This window comes from Lactuca sativa, chromosome 8 (genome assembly GCF_002870075.4).
Source record: "Lactuca sativa cultivar Salinas chromosome 8, Lsat_Salinas_v11, whole genome shotgun sequence".
In the NCBI taxonomy this organism is placed as follows: domain Eukaryota; kingdom Viridiplantae; phylum Streptophyta; class Magnoliopsida; order Asterales; family Asteraceae; genus Lactuca; species Lactuca sativa.
In genome coordinates this window covers 133,956,513-133,974,788 of record NC_056630.2, presented here as the reverse complement: position 1 = coordinate 133,974,788, position 18,276 = coordinate 133,956,513, and the positions used below count along the sequence as shown (strand labels likewise).

At 40.8% G+C, this 18,276-nt stretch overlaps 1 protein-coding gene across 1 annotated transcript; it reads left to right on the top strand.

The window, feature by feature from the left end:
* The first annotated feature begins 14,776 nt into the window (after positions 1–14,776).
* Positions 14,777–17,313, top strand: LOC111918369 (deoxyhypusine synthase). The gene is made up of 8 exons (XM_023914040.3): positions 14,777–14,999; positions 15,284–15,540; positions 15,648–15,815; positions 15,911–16,129; positions 16,250–16,336; positions 16,451–16,556; positions 16,666–16,901; positions 16,983–17,313. Exons 2-8 carry the CDS (start codon positions 15,331–15,333, stop codon positions 17,088–17,090), a joined length of 1,134 nt encoding a protein of 377 aa, XP_023769808.1. The 5' UTR covers positions 14,777–14,999; positions 15,284–15,330; the 3' UTR covers positions 17,091–17,313.
* Positions 17,314–18,276: the final 963 nt, after the last annotated feature.

Here is an 18,276-nt window from a genome sequence, read left to right as displayed (position 1 = left end):
TCTGATTCCGATGGATAACTTTTCAAGTAAAGTTGGCAACTTTACTAGCATGCATGGTTTAATGGGACTCTAGAGCTCAAAAGAGCTTAATGGATGGTCTTAACTTATGCTTGAGCTTAAAAACTCCACAAAGCTTGCACCTTTATGAACGACCTTTAAAATGTCTATATATACTAGATTGAGCTCCTAAAACGACCCTAGCTCACTAAGACTAAGCAAAAGGGACTAAAATGGCCAAAAACAACCCAAAGTAGATTTATTCGATGAATAGCCAAGTTAGAGACTTTATAACTCTAAAGTCTCGAAATGGAGATGCTAACACTAGATCTCTAAGCTCTTCTACAGAGGTTGAGTCTTTCACTTTCTTCTTCTCTTACACAAACCACCAAGAATCTTCTTTCAAGCTCCAAGCGTCACCCAAGGCACTATAGGGTTTCATGAATGTCAAAAGGGGTGGTGGCTGCCTTAAAATGACCAAAAGGGTGGTATAATGTTGCTTATATAGGGTAGGAACCCCATAATTAGGGTTTCGCTTTGAAGAGAGTACGCCTCGCGTACCCCTTAGTACGCCCATCATAATCACAAACCACTTACGACCAGACGACCTTATACATTGGGCGTATCCAACCAAACATGCCCATGCATCCTTGCATGCATGGGGACTGATCTGCAAAATATTTCCATTAGGGGCCAAATCTGCTAGTATCTTCAAAATACCATAACTCTTTCATCCTACGTCTGTTTCCAACGAACCTTATATCCACGAAAAGATGGAGAGAAGCCCTACACACCCAAACTTTAAAACCTCCCGAATAAAACCCACACTCCATAAAAGATCGAGATATCAAATTATGATCATACCCCTGGCCTCCGCAGACACAATCGAATGCTTGGATCACTTATACCATGACAACCATATCCGAAATGAGCCAAATCCTTCATTTCCCAAGGCCTAGGAGTGAGCATGGTGCTGTTCGGTGCAGTTTTTGGCCAAAACCGAACCGAAACCGCAACTTCATTTTTTTGAAGTTTAGAAACCGCACCAATCGGTTTTTATGTGGTTCAGTGTTTGCGGGTTTTTTTCGGTTTTTTTCCGGTTGGGTTTTTTCAAGGTTGTAGAAAACGTTAGACGTTAACTACTTAGTGGACTGGGGTCTAGGGATTAATTAGCTAGGCGGAGATTAATCGGGGAATTAATCGGAGACCATTAATTATTAAGAAAATTATTCAAAAATTTATAAATCTAACTTTAATTGTAAGAATATAAATAAATAAGCATAAAAGTTTAGTAATAGGTTTAACAAGCACAACAATTTATCATCCAATTAATAAGAAAAGTTATTCAAAGTTTAATATATCTTAAGAAAAGAAGTAAATTTGGGTATTTATATACTTGAAAACATAGAAATTTTGAAAATTTTGGAGAAAAACTTTAAAAAAAAATTCAAAATCTTATATATATTAGTTGAACATTGAAATACTATGAACTTTTGAAAATTTGAAAATTTTGGTCTAATATTTAAAATTTGAAATTTTGAAAATTTGGCCGATTTGGCTGCCTAGGACCGATTAGGACTGCCTAGGACCAATTAGAACCGTCTAGCTCCGACTTTGACCCCCTTTGACCAAAACCGATTAAGCTGACCGGTTAGCCTTAATCATATTCGGTTGAAGACCGTCTAGCGATTAATCCCCGATTAATCGATCGCCTAGATTGATTTTTACAACACTGGATTTTTCTTTGCGTTTTTTTGTCGTTTTTTTTTGTTTTTGTTTTGCCTTTTGACTAAAACTCAGGTAACTCAACGAGTTACTTTGACTCGGATGAGAAGTCTTAATCATTTTTTGAGAAACTTTATGTACAGATGAGGAATGCCAAATTTTTCATCCCCAGTAATTTGCGACTCCTCAAAGATGTGAGTTAAAAGCCATAGACTTGAGTCTCTTATATGAAATGTGAGAATGATGAAGATTTTATCTTAAGTGCAACTAGGGATACTCTTATAAGGCTAGAAAAATTAAAGCCCAAATGATATATTGGAGATGAACCAATACAACCACCTCTTGTTTTGAAATCAAATAACATAATCACTCGTCCAACATGCTTCTAATGTCTGAATATAATACGAATTAAATATAATATATGTTTCACAGGTACATACATAATAGCAATTAATGTATTCATAAAAATGATAATATCATCACTAGTACTCTTAATATTAAAATGTTAGAAAATATAATAACATTATTTGTTCTTGTAAATATCACTATATGTATTCATAAAAATGATAATATCATCACTAGTACTTTTAATATTAAAATGTTAGAAAATATAATAACATTATTTGTTCTTGTAAATATCACTATATGTATGCTTAAAATATACACTTATTCTTTGATAAGATAGATATTTATATTTAGGAAAATCTTCAGAAAAGTCCTAAAATTTTACCTTAATTTACGAAAAAGGCCCAAACTAAAATTTATTTACGATAAAGCATGAATTACCGGTAAAAATGGCGATTTGACCATTTTTTCCCGGTTTACCGGTTTCATTACTTATATGTTTCATTAAAGTCCCATTATTTTACCTTAATTACGAATAAGTCCCAAACTAAAATTTAGTGACGATTTAGCCCTTTTATCCATCAAACATACATTTTATCGGTTTCATTGCTGATACATGTAGTCATTAAATTAGTTGATAAGATAGGTACGATGGGTTATATAATACTATATTTAGTGTAAAATTTGATATCCATCTCATCAGCTCATTTATCACTATGTATCTAGGTCAGCAATAAACCAATAAAATATGTGTTTCCAAGAAAATTGGGAGGAAATGAGCTGATGTATGATGTGATGGATATATTGGGTTACATAAGAGTAGATAGAGAATTTGAAATTTCTTATAAACATAATAAATGGTGTAGTTGTTGCTAGTTTATGTGATTATTACAGTCTTCGTCGGATGCATTTTATATTCCAAAAAATATACAATATATCAAGATATCAAGTTTTATGGTAAACATATCATTATATAACTCAACATATCCATCTCATTGACTCATTTAATGATTAGGCGTCCAGATCAGCGATAAAATCGGTAAAATGTATGTTACATGGAGAAAAAGGGGCAAATCATCACTAAATTTTAGTTTGGGACTTATTCGTAAATTAGTATAAAATAATGGGACTTTAATGAAACATGTAAATAAAGAAACCGATAAACGGGGAAAATATGGTCAAATCGCCATTTTTACCGGTAATTCAAGTTTTTTCGTAAACAAATTTTAGTTTGGGATTTTTTCATAAATTAGGGTAAAATTTTAGGACTTTTCTGGAGATTTCCCTTATATTTATAGAAATTTTTAATTGTCATGAGTTCTTCGTTCTTACAAATATCAATACTTAATATATATATATATATATATATATATATATATATATATATATATATATATATATATATATATATATACGATGCGGTTCGGTTTTTTGCGGTTTTTGCAAGACTAGAAACCACACCGCACCGAACATGTTGGTTTTTAAGAAACTAAAAACCGCATTGTCGGTTTTCATTTCGGTTTCAGTTTATGCGGTTTTTCGAGTTTGCGGTTCAGTTTTTGCTCACCCCTACCAAAGCCCTAAGCCTTATGACAACTGATGATTGGGCCGCAACCCTGAGTGACGAAGCAAATCCTAAACCGAGTGTTACAAAGTTGGTCAAAAATCAATGGTCACTGGTCAACAAAAGTCAAGGGCCCCCCAAGGCAACACTCGCCACAACGTGGAGAGACACTCACCATGTCGCAGAGAAATACGCATGACGACGTGGAAACCTTTTGGCCACATTTTGGGGATGTCAGGACAAAACAGTCGACATGTATCCTGGTATATAGAATGTTGCTAAGGTGATTTGTTAGATCTGTATGATTATCTATTATATTTGTTGGTTATATGTTTATCTGTTGCATATGTCGACATAATATGGTTGGGTTGAGACGATATTGCTATGTGCAGAAGCCAACAAACCCAGGAGCAATCTAGATATAAGTTGTGGGCCGAAAAGGCAAACCATACTTATATTGTGGGCTCAGGAGCAAGCCAAACATAACTTGAGGCCCGGAAAGGCAAGCCAAACTTATGTTGTGGGTTCGATGAGTACTAAAACTTTCATTTAGACTACGTTGTCTATTTCTCACTTTATTTTTAAGGTTATATTTTTAACAGACTTATATTGTTAAAGTCCGTATAAAAAACGTAACTATGTGGGCCACGTCTACGTCTTCTAGATGGTGGGCTCGCACCCTTCACGTGCACGTACGACTTTCCAGATTTTTTTTTTATCTTTCTCATACGAGATTTGTTTTTGACGTTCTTTATATCCACACGTAGCCATCAATGAGTACTACAACTTTCTTTTAGACTACGTGTCTATTTCTCACTTTATTTTTACGGTTATATTTCTAACAGACTTACGTTGTTAAATTCCGTATAAAAACGTAACTCTTTCATACGACATTCGTTATCGACTATCCTTATATCGACAAAATCCTATTCACATTATCTTTAACTCTCGTTTAGATTTTTTCGGCTAACAATCAACTGTTTTGAATTTCAATTTTTTTGTCCGCACTGTTGTGTTGAAACTTCGAAAATCAGAACTTCCTTATATGAAGTTAGATTTGGACGTTCTCTAAATGCATGAGTTCAGTTTTATGATTACTACGACTTTTGGTTAGATTACTTAGGCTAATAAGCAACCTATCAAAAATTCACTTTTTACGACGTACTATGTCATATATGGTTGAACACGAAATTTCAAATGATCATAACTTCTTCATATGATGTAACGTCCCAAAATTCAAGACAAAAAAATTTCTTTTAATAAAACCTCACTTTAAGCAAATTCATCATTTAAAAACATAAACAGCGTAATAGTTTCCAAAATACATGTTCGTTATCAGAGTAAACATTCCCAGGCTGTCTAAACTATGGTGTGTGCCATGCGATCAACCCGAGCTCCTCCCTCCGCTAACGGAAGTACCTGAAAACAAAACTGAAAATCGTAAGCACGAAGCTTAGTGAGTTCCCACCCCTACCACATACCATGCATAATCACATATTGCACATACTGGGCCACACCCACTATTCTGGGCCTCGCCCGCTACAACGGCCCCGCCGCCCCAGGCCCCGCCTGGCTTCGAGCCCCGCTCGGATACAGATCTGTTTCACTCAGGCCTCGCCTGTCACATGGCCCGCCCACTAACATATAATAGCACATACACATATCGCATAACATCACATAAGCTAAACATATACTAACGACTCTTACTCTAAGGCCTCGCCTATCTCTGGGCTCCGCCCGTGTCCTGCTACTGATGAGTCATGGAACCCCGTCCATACTCCTGCTGATAGTGAGATACGGGCCCAGCCCACCCTCACTCCTTTCCTAACTTGGGCCTCTCCCCTGGACTGCTGCTACTGAGATGTGGAACACCATCCACACTCTGCTATTGGTGAGATACGGGACCTCGCCCACACTCGCCTCCCTACCAGGCACATACAAGTATCACACAGACAACAAGTATAAACTATCACATAAACCATTTCTTGGGCACCCTCCCTCTATCATTGGACCTCGTCCGAATATCATACTAGCATACTGTGTCTAGGGCTAACCCCCGGGTCTTCTACTCATAACTACATGGGACGACATTGTGGCCGTAGACCCATTCATACAAAGGGAAACTCACCTGCACTGGCTGAACTTGTTGATGATCCCACTAGCTGCTGCCCGACCACTCACTGAACTCCTGCTCTACTTGCTCCCCGAACTATCAATATCAATGCAACACTTAGTCTAACTGACCCCATAAAGACCACCCAGTCAATCCTGGTCTAAGACAAAGTCCTGGTCAAAGTCAACCTTTCCAGGTCAACCCTAGTCGCCGAGTCCACTTACTGACTCGCCGAGTTCATATACTCATGGTCCTTCCATTCGTGACATGACTCGCCGAGTCAGTCCATGACTCGTCGAGTCCAAAAATTACCGAGTCCTGACCTGTCCAACTCGCTGAGTCTCCAACCGACTCACTGATTCGAGTCTCAACTTGAAGGGTTTGGGGTTTCGCGACCTGACTCGCCGAGTCCAAGAACAGACTCGCCAAGTACCAAGTAATCTTCATCCAATTCGCCAAGTTGTTCTTCCAACTCGCCGAGTTCAAGCCCAACATCATCCGACTCGACGAGCTGTTCATCCCACTCGTCGAGTTCCTCCTCATCTTCATGGTACTCGCCGAGTCCACTCAAAGGACTCACCGAGTCCATTCAGATCTCCAAACATGCAGAGGACTTTTGAGTCATGCAGGGACTCCAAACCATAGATCCATACTTCCAAAGCTCAATCCCTACGTAAAGTTGCAAACTTTACGTATAACTAAAGAGATCTAGGCTCAAAACATACTAAGGTTTGGTTTAAGGACATAAGGGCTCCACCAACTACTCATCTCCTGATGCTTTATGACATAATGACCATCCCCACAATAGATCTGAAGTGGCAACAACATATCTAAGCCCCTAACCCGATTTTGGGTCTCAATCAACCATAAAACCCCCAAATCTCATGACAAAATAGATCTAGATGCAAAGAAGGGAAAATGGCAGCTTAATACCTCCAAGATGAACACAAACTGAAGTAGATATCGAGCACACACCTCTCATTTGAAGCAACCTTCTTGATCTTCAAGTTCCTTTCCAAAGTTTCCTTCCTCCAAAGCTATTTCTCTCAAATGATGGAAGCTCACACGAATTATAGGGTTTACAGGTTCTCTGGGATGATATGGGGGCTGAGGGAGGGACATAACACCCTTTATATAGGATACAAATCCCGGAATTAGGGTTTTCCTCGCACAAACCAGACTCACCGAGTCACCTTGGCCGACTCGCCGAGTCGGTCACTTACTCCCCGACCCGGATCCCGCTCTGACTCGCTGAGTTCCTCCTTGGACTCACGGAGTCGCCCCTTAACATTAAGGTTTTCTTTCCTTTCTTGGCCTTCAAAACTTGGGTGTTACAACTCTCCCCCACTTAAACTAAACTTCGTCCTCGAAGTTTGCCATGGCCCACCGCCTGCGATCTGCCTCCAATACCCCACCAATTAATCCAACACCAGCTGCCTACCTTCGCTGGTCTTCCTCCTAGTCATTCTGACTAGCATCACTTCTTTCGGATAATCATCTCGGGTCAATCCTGACCCTGAATATTCTGGAAACACAACTTACTCAACCGACAATCCTTCTGTTACTCTCCGAGTACTGCAACTGAACCTATAGGGGTCCACCCCCTTCTTTCCTCATGCGATTCCCTTGCCTTCCCAAGGCGATGCTCCAAGAACAACTATTTCCTCTGACACTGTGAAGATCCTATCTTCACCATTCCATTATTCCCGCTAAATCCAGTACGGGTCATCACCGCTAGTAACCACTGACTCTCCTCTCTTGTCATAACTTGGTGTCGAGCACTCCTCAAATCAACTAACTGAATTCCACCATAACCCGCTTTCCCGCACTACTACTGACTGGATATTTCTACCATTCCTCATCTGCCTTCCGGGTGAACTGAGACCGCTCTGGTCCCTACCAACCTATCAATATCTGGATTACCGGCTCCCACCGGTAACTAGTCCCAACACCATCACTAGTCGCTCTCAGCGACTTCCAAAGAAACCTCGACCACCTATAACTGCTCAATCAATTTTGCCATTCAGGCACTACAAACCTGGGATCCCCGATCCCCTAACTTGACACTAAGGTCCCTACCAGATCCCACCTGCGCTGCTAAAACTCATGGGCCTCGCCCACGGGTCCCACCCGCCTCTATCCTTTTAGTCCCACTAGTCTATTCACTCTCGCTTGGGCCTCGCCCACGGGTCTCACCCAACCATACTATTGAGCAACCCTGCTCCCAGGTCTCATCTACACTGCTAATCTCATACGGGCCTCGCCCACGGGTCTCACCCAACTATATCCTGGAGCGGCCTCTCCCAAGGTCTCACCTCGCTAGGGCTATACAGGAAACTCCCTATCATTCTCAACCACTACCCATCCTGATCCCCATCTGATCACTAGGAAATAAGGGCCTCGCCCCAACTCCGCTAACGAAGCAACTAAGGAATGCTACGGCTTACCCGTAGTCTTATATCACCCTCCATTGCTGACTGCTAGTGAATGCTACAGCTGCCCCATAGTCTTACAACACTTCCTACCACTGACTGCCGTCACGAAGGCACCCGTGTGCCATTAGCTCTCAAGATCCTCATTCTGACTCCCTCGAGTCCTACGGGCGATCCACAACCTGAATTCCCAATCACGCATTAACCATTACCAACACACGCACTAACTGGTGGGGAGTCCTCAAACTCCCAACCCTGAATCCTCAAACCATCAAACGCTGAACTACTTCTTTTCCATCTCGGAGGTCACACACTCATTCTGGGTCTGCGTGCTCCTCTCTGGGCACACTCGGAGGATTCTCCCCCACTTCGATCCTGCTTACCCCTTGCTGCTCGATACTCAAAAGAGATCCCGATATTTGCTACCAATCCATATTCCATCTACTGAGGAACCCAAGCCTACCATAGCTAGGCATCTAATCAACCCATCTCTAACACTACACAACCCCGATCTAGTGAGACATACCAAGTCCCTCCCAAGCATGCTACAGTTACTACATCCTTCGAAACCTTCTTCAATAGAGCACATCCCCTAACTACCATACAAATATCCAAGGTATGCAGATGGCATATAACTCGTTCACAATCAACCGCTCAACAATAAAATACTCATACCGATAATGATGCAGAACCATAACAATAAAATCATGCACAAATAAAAGAACTGAAAATGGAAATTGCATACCTGCAACGTCCGGCGTTGTTCGCGTCTCCAAGGTCGTCATCTGAAAAGCCCTGCTCCCTGCTGCAGGTGCCTCTACCCGGCCCTGACGGCCATCCGTGATCCTCAAGGTTGCAGGGGCGGGTGCCATCACCCGTCCTGCCGAAAACAAACTGGGACATTGGGCCTTCTTGTGGCCCTGCTGATGGCAATGAAAACTTAACAAGTCTGATTCCTGCGCGGTGGTAACGGTACAATCCCTACTGAAATGACCAGTCCGACCGCACTTGAAACAGCCAGACTCACCACCGCTACCACTCCTGCACGCGCCCCCGTGCGCCCTGCCGCACTTTCCGCACCGACTGCGGTCCTGATGATCCCTCGATCTCGAATCCGATCCCTTGGGCCTTTTGCCCGAACCCGCAGCTACCTGAACCTCATCCGGCTTCCTCTTCCGGATTTGCTCCAAATCAATTTCCCTTTCTCTAGCCCGAGAAATCATATCTTCCAGCATCTTACAGCTGGATCTGCTCACGAACTCCCTGATGTCATCCCTCAACATCTCATGGTACCGCGCCTTCTTCATTTCCTCATCTGCGACATACTGCGGTACAAGAAGAGCCCTCTCCCTAAACTTGGCGGTGATCTCCGCCACAGTCTCAGTAGTCTGCGTCAAATCCTGAAATTCTCGCGCTAGCTGCTGCACCTCAATCATCGGCGAAAACTCCGCCCTGAACCTGGCCGAGAAATCGCTCCAAGTTATTGCGTCCAATGCGGCATCATCTCCCAAAGCATGACCAATCTCCTCCCGCCAATCCCTCGCTCTGTCCTTCAGAAGACAGGAAGTGAGTCTAACCTTGTCCCCCTCGAGACACTTGCTCGTATGAAAAGCGTTGGCAACATCAGCCAACCATCTGCTGCTAGCAATGGGGTCCCTAGCCCCATGATAATCTGGTGCCCCGCAGGCTCTGAACTCTCAAAATGTCAGAGTACGCGCTCCCATCAATACCATCATCTCAGTACGGAAGGCTCCCAGCCTCTCATCCAAGATCTCCAGTATACCCTCCTTGACCGTGCCAAAGATTACAGGAGTCTGAGCTAGAATACTGCGCGTAACCTCAGCTGATATCAACTCTCTCATCCGCTCCTCAAGCTGCTCGACCCCTAAACCCGAGCCCGATCCCTCTCTGGTGCCTGATCCGCCCGCTGGTCTCTCTCGCAATGTCACCATGCTGAAAATATACCACAACCACTATCAGAATACTCATCACTGATGCGAGACCAAACATATCCTACCAGGTTCCCGGTCTTGTCTCGGCCCTTCCCGAATCGAGTACGGATCCTCTGCTTTTAGTAGTACGGGCCCATACTACCTTCCACATCTATCCGTACTTTCCTCAGGAATTGCTTTGACTCCACCAGGTCCCTTATCCACTAATACTGCTCCCAGCACTATCTCATCCTAGGCTTACCCTAGGGAAACCTCTGACTCAACTCAAACCAATCCTCAGCTGTTGAAGGTCTCCTTGTGATGCCAATTAGCCATCACCTGGATACCATCACATGCGACGAGGCTCAGATAATCCTTCAAGTAAAAGACTCGTCCCTACAACGGTTGGACTCAAACAAGAGCTGCGCAATAGGACCAAATCCAGCACTCTGAGATTATTCAACCCTGATCGCATGTGACGTGTCGTATCCACCTAATGGTTAACTCCCATCACTCAGAATCCCACAATGCACAAAGCAAGCAACATTCGAACAAGGGAAAATCTAACCATAACATACTCAAGCAATCATATCCACATAGCAAGAATCTGAACTAGCATGCAACACAAACTCATAACTCAGGCATAACCTAAACAGGCTATCCTACTACTGTCTAATCAGCACTACTATGCAGCTCAAAAGCACCAATAACAGGCACATAAGGCATCATCCCTAGATCCTCAGTCCTATTCTAGCATGTTGTTCTATCAACTGATAATCATAACATAAACTTGTATGGGTATTTTGGGGGTACTTACTTGAGCTCGGTTGATTGCATGCACCACACCTCTTTTCTCTTTTCAAAGTTCTTTTCTTTCTGAATTCTTTTTGCTTTTCTAGAACTGTTTTTCGTTCTAAAAATTCTTTTTACAAAACTGTCTTTTCAATTTTGAAAACTGTTTATCCGACCCCTCAGTTTGAGTTCAGGCACACCCGGGAGTATGCCCGAATCCCTCCAACCAAGGCTCTGATACCAACTTGTAACGTCCCAAAATTCAAGACAAAAAATTTCTTTTAATAAAACCTCACTTTAAGCAAATTCATCATTTAAAAACATAAACAGCGTAATAGTTTCCAAAATACATGTTCGTTATCAGAGTAAACATTCCCAGGCTGTCTAAACTATGGTGTGTGCCATGCGATCACCCCGAGCTCCTCCCTCCGCTAATGGAAGTACCTGAAAACAAAACTGAAAACCGTAAGCACGAAGCTTAGTGAGTTCCCCACCCTACCACATACCATGCATAATCACATACTGCACATACTGGGCCACGCCCACTATTCTGGGCCTCGCCCCCTACCTCGGGCCTCGCCCGCTACAACGGCCCCGCCGCTCCAGGCCCCGCCTGGCTTCGAGCCCCGCTCGGATACAGATCTGTTTCACTCAGGCCTCGCCTGTCACAGGGCCCCGCCCACTAACATATAATAGCACATACACATATCGCATAACATCACATAAGCTAAACATATACTAACGACTCTTGCTCTAAGGCCTCGCCTATCTCTGGGCTCCGCCCGTGTCCTGCTACTGATGAGTCATGGAACCCCGGCCATACTCCTGCTGATAGTGAGATACGGGCCCAGCCCACCCTCACTCCTTTCCTAACTTGGGCCTCGCCCCTGGACTGCTGCTACTGAGATGTGGAACACCATCCACACTCTGCTATTGGTGAGATATGGGACCTCGCCCACACTCGCCTCCCTACCAGGCACATACAAGTATCACACAGACAACAAGTATAAACTATCACATAAACCATTTCTTGGGCACCCGCCCTCTATCATTGGACCTCGTCCGAATATCATACTAGCATACTGTGTCTAGGGCTAACCCCCGGGTCTTCTACTCATAACTACATGGGACGACATTGTGGCCGTAGACCCATTCATACAAAGGGAAACTCGCCTGCACTGGCTGAACTTGTTGATGATCCCACTAGCTGCTGCCCGACCACTCACTGAACTCCTGCTCTACTTGCTCCCCGAACTATCAATATCAATGCAACACTTAGTCTAACTGACCCCAGAAAGACCACCCAGTCAATCCTGGTCTAAGACAAAGTCCTGGTCAAAGTCAACCTTTCCAGGTCAACCCTAGTCGCCGAGTCCACTTACTGACTCGCCGAGTTCATATACTCATGGTCCTTCCATTCGTGACATGACTCGCCGAGTCAGTCCATGACTCGTCGAGTCCAAAAATTACCGAGTCCTGACCTGTCCAACTCGCTGAGTCTCCAACCGACTCACTGATTCGAGTCTCAACTCGAAAGGTTTGGGGTTTCGCGACCTGACTCGCCGAGTCCAAGAACAGACTCGCCGAGTACCAGGCAATCTTCATCCAATTCGCCGAGTTGTTCTTCCAACTCGCCGAGTTCAAGCCCAACATCATCCCACTCGTCGAGTTCCTCCTCATCTTCATGGTACTCGCCGAGTCCACTCAAAGGACTCGCCGAGTCCATTCAGATCTCTAAACATGCAGAGGACCTTTGAGTCATGCAGGGACTCCAAACCATAGATCCATACTTCCAAAGCTCAATCCCTACGTAAAGTTGCAAACTTTACGTATAACTAAAGAGATATAGGCTCAAAACATACTAGGGTTTGGTTTAAGGACAAAAGGGCTCCACCAACTACTCATCTCCTGATGCTTTATGACATAATGGACCATCCCCACAATACATCTGAAGTGGCAACAACATATCTAAGCCCCTAACCCGATTTTGGGTCTCAATCAACCATAAAACCCCCAAATCTCATGACAAAATAGATCTAGATGCAAAGAAGGGAAAATGGCAGCTTAATACCTCCAAGATGAACACAAACTGAAGTAGATCTCGAGCACACACCTCTCCTTTGAAGCAACCTTCTTGATCTTCAAGTTCCTTTCCAAAGTTTCCTTCCTCCAAAGCTATTTCTCTCAAATGATGGAAGCTCACACGAATTATAGGGTTTATAGGTTCTCTGGGATGATATGGGGGCTGAGGGAGGGACATAACACCCTTTATATAGGATACAACTCCCGGAATTAGGGTTTTCCTCGCACATACCCGACTCACCGAGTCACCTTGGCCGACTCGCTGAGTCGGTCACTTACTCCCCGACCCGGATCCCGCTCTGACTCGCCGAGTCGCCCCTTAACATTAAGGTTTTCTTTCCTTTCTTGGCCTTCAAAACTTGGGTGTTACATATGAAGTCAGATTTAGGCGGTCTTTATATGTACAAAATCATCATCACGACTAATGCAACTTTCGTTTAGATTATCTGTCTTAAATAATCTTTTATTTTTGACGCTTATTTGAGTCCTAATTATTATGTTATTTTATAAACGTTATATACACATAAATCACATATACTCAAATAAGTCTCTTTCATTTATTCATAATAAGGTTACAATCGTCAACCGACGTACACACATCTTTTATAACTAATGCATAGCGAGAAACGCGGACATTATATGTTACTACATGTAAAATGATTCCAATGTTTATGTTTGGTTAATTTTATTTTATTGTTTATGTTTGGTTAACTTGATTCCATGTTAATACTACTCATGATTACATTGTTTAGTTAAACTGATTCCAATTATGCTTGATTCCAGTCATGCATGATTCCGGTCATGCTTGATTCCATTATGTATTGATTCCATTGTGCATTGATTTCATTGTTTATTGATTCCAATCATGGTTACAATGGAAACACTTATAATTCAATAATTCATACATAAACTTGTTACTTCATTTCATTTCATAATCTAATGAGACACAAAATATTACAACCTGACCACATAACTACATAAATGCATTGATACTAGTCTAACGATCCTAAGTCATAACCAAAACAAACACAACAAAACACATTAAAATAACTTTCCATCCATCTTATGTCTATCCTACCAATCCTTCAACATAACCAACACAAACACAAAAGAAACCATAAACACATAAAATAATGATTGTCATCTTCCACCTTCGTTTCCATTTTAATGTTGAATACCCACTCCTTCCATTGGTTGTTTCACAAAGTCTCTAAATAGTCCAGGGTTTCCCATAACTTTTTGTTGTTTAAAATCCCAAAATATTGCATGGTTATTCAAGTTGACATTGTTGTGAAATTTTAATAAGATGTTTACATACCATTGATTTGATAGAGGATGATCCACCCATTGAAAATACTTGCAGTCTTTGAGTTCATCTCGGTAATTTAGGTAGCCTATGAACCTTCTTCTAGGGTTTAATAAAGTCCATGAAGTCCATCTTTCCATATGATCACCACAATAACTCCTGATTTATGAGACGATGCATTAATGTTCGATCTGGTCTTTGGCTTCCTACAAAAGATGAAGACGACCTGCTCATGTTGCTTCGATTTTTGCCTTGTTCGATTTTAGGGGCACGAATAAGGCTTAATAGCCTTTAAATACAATCCTCATTTAGTGAGTTGTAATCCATTTCAGTATCTCTTCACCGCATCAACAAGGATAGCAGGTTAAACGAGGATTACGTGATAAAAAAATGTTAAAATGAATGATCCTATCCGGTATGGTTGGTTTTTTATTCAATTTTTTAAAACTTCATCGTTAATTTTTAAATTTTTTCCCCATAAAACAAATACCATTAACTGCTTTTCATAAAAATAAATAAATAAATAAATAAATAAATTTTTGTTAAATATCTTCGGTTAATATTTTCCGATTACAAAGCGAACTCCTTTGTCTCCTCAGCATTTCGTCGCCGGTACCTCCCCGCCGCCTCTCCCTACCGGTTCATCTTCCCCACCGGCGCTCCCTCTCCTTCACCGGCTCGACAATATCTTTTTCGCCCTAGTGTTCTACAGGTTTGATTCGTTTGATTCGTTTGCAAATTTGTTTGATATGTTTGATGTCTTGCATATATATGATTCTTTGATTTATCGCAACTGAAGTAAAATTTGTATGATGACTTATTTGACTTTTATGTATATTGGGATAATTGTCTGATTTATCACAACTGAAAGATAAGTAATATTCTGAGTTCTGATTTATGTTAGGTTAGCTATATAATGATTCATTTGTTTATATTAATCTTTGGAGGATTACTAGTCATGCTGTGTATTTGTAAATTGTTTGTTTCGTAAAACAGAAACAGCCCCTTAGTAGCGTGAGAGTGCAGCAGCCCAAGTTGCAGATATGGGGGAAGTCGTTAAAGAGGCAGGGGTGATTGAGAACTTAAGGTCGGTGGTGTTCAAGGAATCAGAGAGTTTAGAAGGCAGCTGTGCTAAAATCCAGGGCTACGATTTCAACACTGGGATTAATTATTCGCAGATTCTCAAATCCCTAATTTCCACTGGATTCCAAGCTTCTAACCTCGGTGATGCCATTGAAACCGTTAATCAAATGGTAAGTGGTTCGTTCTCAGATTCTTTACCACGTATATTGTTTTTATCTTTTGGAATTAGGTTTTTCATGTTTGTATGATCTTGAGGCGTCCAATTTGTTGATTGTAGCTAGACTGGAGGCTTTCTCATGAGCAAGTAACCGAAGATTGCAGTGAGGAAGAGAGTAATCCAGCTTACAGAGAGTCTGTCAAGTGCAAAATCTTTCTAGGGTTCACTTCAAACCTCATTTCTTCTGGTGTTCGAGACATTATTCGCTATCTAACTCAACATCATATGGTTAGTAATTTGCAACTTTTATGATGATAAACATACGAATCAGTTTTATTCTTTTTATAACTAAAAACTTTTGTGTTATAATATATAAAATCCAGGTTGATGTGATTGTGACGACAACCGGTGGCATTGAGGAAGATCTGATAAAATGTCTTGCAGACACATACAGAGGTGAATTTTCTCTACCTGGTGCTGCCTTAAGGTCAAAAGGTCTTAATCGTATTGGTAACTTATTGGTGCCAAATGATAACTACTGTAAATTTGAGGATTGGATTATCCCAATATTCGACCAAATGCTTCAAGAACAAAATACACAGGTATTCATTGTATTTTCATTCAAGGTGTTGTTGATTTACATTTTTGTAATCTGTTCTTTAGATTCAAAATCCTTTCCATCATATAATAAATTTATACTCTATCCGCTTTGTGTTTAACAGCATGTGTTATGGACTCCATCAAAAGTAATATCACGTTTGGGGAAGGAGATTAATAATGAGAGTTCTTATTTATATTGGGCATATAAGGTAATCCCATGCTCACATTATTTATTTATTTTTTTAAAAAAATCTCTCCATTCTGATGGTTTGGAGTTGGGTTACTATTATATTTATGCAATAACATGATTAGTTTTATTGTAGAACGACATTCCTGTGTTTTGCCCAGGCTTAACAGACGGGTCTCTAGGGGACATGTTATATTTCCATTCATTTCGCAATCCGGGTCTTGTTATTGATGTAGTACAAGGTGACATGACAATTTTCTCTCATCTTGACTTTCTTCAATTATTATTATTATTATTATTATTATTACAATCATTTTGCATGTGTTATAATTTGTGAAAACTGATCAACAGATATACGCGCGATTAACAGCGAGGCTGTGCATGCAAACCCTAGAAAGACAGGGATGATAATTCTAGGAGGAGGGTTACCAAAACATCACATTTGTAATGCGAATATGATGAGAAATGGTGCGGATTATGCTGTTTTCATCAACACTGCTCAGGAGTTTGATGGCAGTGATTCTGGTGCTCGACCTGATGAAGCTGTCTCCTGGGGGAAAATACGTGGTTCTGCTAAATCTGTCAAGGTTTTTCATTAAAATAAATACAATGTTTTATTTTTTTTGGTGAAGTTTTTTATTTAAATGGTTTTGATTGTTTTGATCCAGGTGCACTGTGATGCAACTATCGCGTTCCCTTTACTTGTTGCAGAAACATTTGCTGCAAAGAGAGAGGGGGAGATGAAAAATGTTGAGTCAACCAAAGCTTTGGTTTAAAAAGGTGGAACAGTGTAGGACAGGGACTCATTTTTGATATTTTGTTTGCTAAAAAATGGTCTTTGGAAGAATATTGATGCACACAAACAAGGAGACAATGTTACTGATCTTGGAGAGTGTACATGTAAAATGTCTAAATAATTTCAAAGCTTCTCACAACAAATCAAACTTATATGCAATTTTTAATGGGGTTAAATGATTCATACAGTCAAATTTGAAGTAATATTTTAATGCATGAACCTTTACTTATCGTCAAAAAAGCCCTTCTCATTATTTCCAGAGAATAGATTTACAATTTAGAGGCTCCTCTGCTGGACATAATAATAATAAAAAAAAAAATCAGCTTCTTATTTTTTTTTTACTAAAGGTCCATATAAAAAAGAAAGAAAGAATAGAAATGGATCTACTTTGGTTTGCAATTATTGTCATCGTAAAGGATACACTGTTTAAAGGTGTTTTAAGCTAACTAGATTCCTTAAAATTTTTAAAGTTCAAAATGAAACAAAAAAAGATCAATTGCTAATAACAGTGTTTATGATATCATTGTGTGCTTCTTGGGTGAAGGTCAAGCTCCAATACATCTCCTTAGTGATCATGGAAAGTATAAATACTTTTGCTAATATGACATGTATCAATTTGTCTTCTTCAATTGTTGACTCAACTGCAACTCAACAAATGACATGTACTGATGATCGTTTGGAAAATATTATTAATGTCTGAGAGTTAAAAATGACCGTGGACCATCCCGATGGGACCGACACCAAAATTTCAAAAACTGGCAACCTAAGAGTTTCAGACATGTTGGCAAATGTGCTAGTTGTGCCAGATTACAATGTTCATTTTCTTTGTGTCCATAAATTAACCCAAGATAGGAGGCTTGGGGTTTACTTTGATTAAAACAATTGTTCTCTATAGGATTTACGAGTAAAACAGATTATAGAGATTGATAGTCTCATGGTCTGTACTTTTCAAATAACTACATGCAGAGTAATTCAAATAATTGTTCTACATAATCTTTCTTTGTGTCTATGTTTGTATAGCACAATAGACTCAGTCATCCCGATGACCAAGTCATTTGTGTTTTAAAAGAAACCTTAGTGTATGATAGTGGTGTCGTGGTGATGTCATTCCTTATGACATTTTTCATAGTGCTAAGTAAACCTATGAGACTTATTCGGTCAATGAA

What these genes read in the sequence shown, in the direction of transcription:
- LOC111918369 (XM_023914040.3), top strand. Translation starts at nt 15,331, where the DNA reads ATGGGGGAAGTCGTTAAAGAGGCAGGGGTGATTGAGAACTTAAGGTCG. An exon ending in TTGAAACCGTTAATCAAATG is followed by an intron (nt 15,541 to 15,647) that starts GTAAGTGGTTCG and finishes TGTTGATTGTAG; the next exon opens with CTAGACTGGAGGCTTTCTCA. An exon ending in ATTTATATTGGGCATATAAG is followed by an intron (nt 16,337 to 16,450) that starts GTAATCCCATGC and finishes GTTTTATTGTAG; the next exon opens with AACGACATTCCTGTGTTTTG.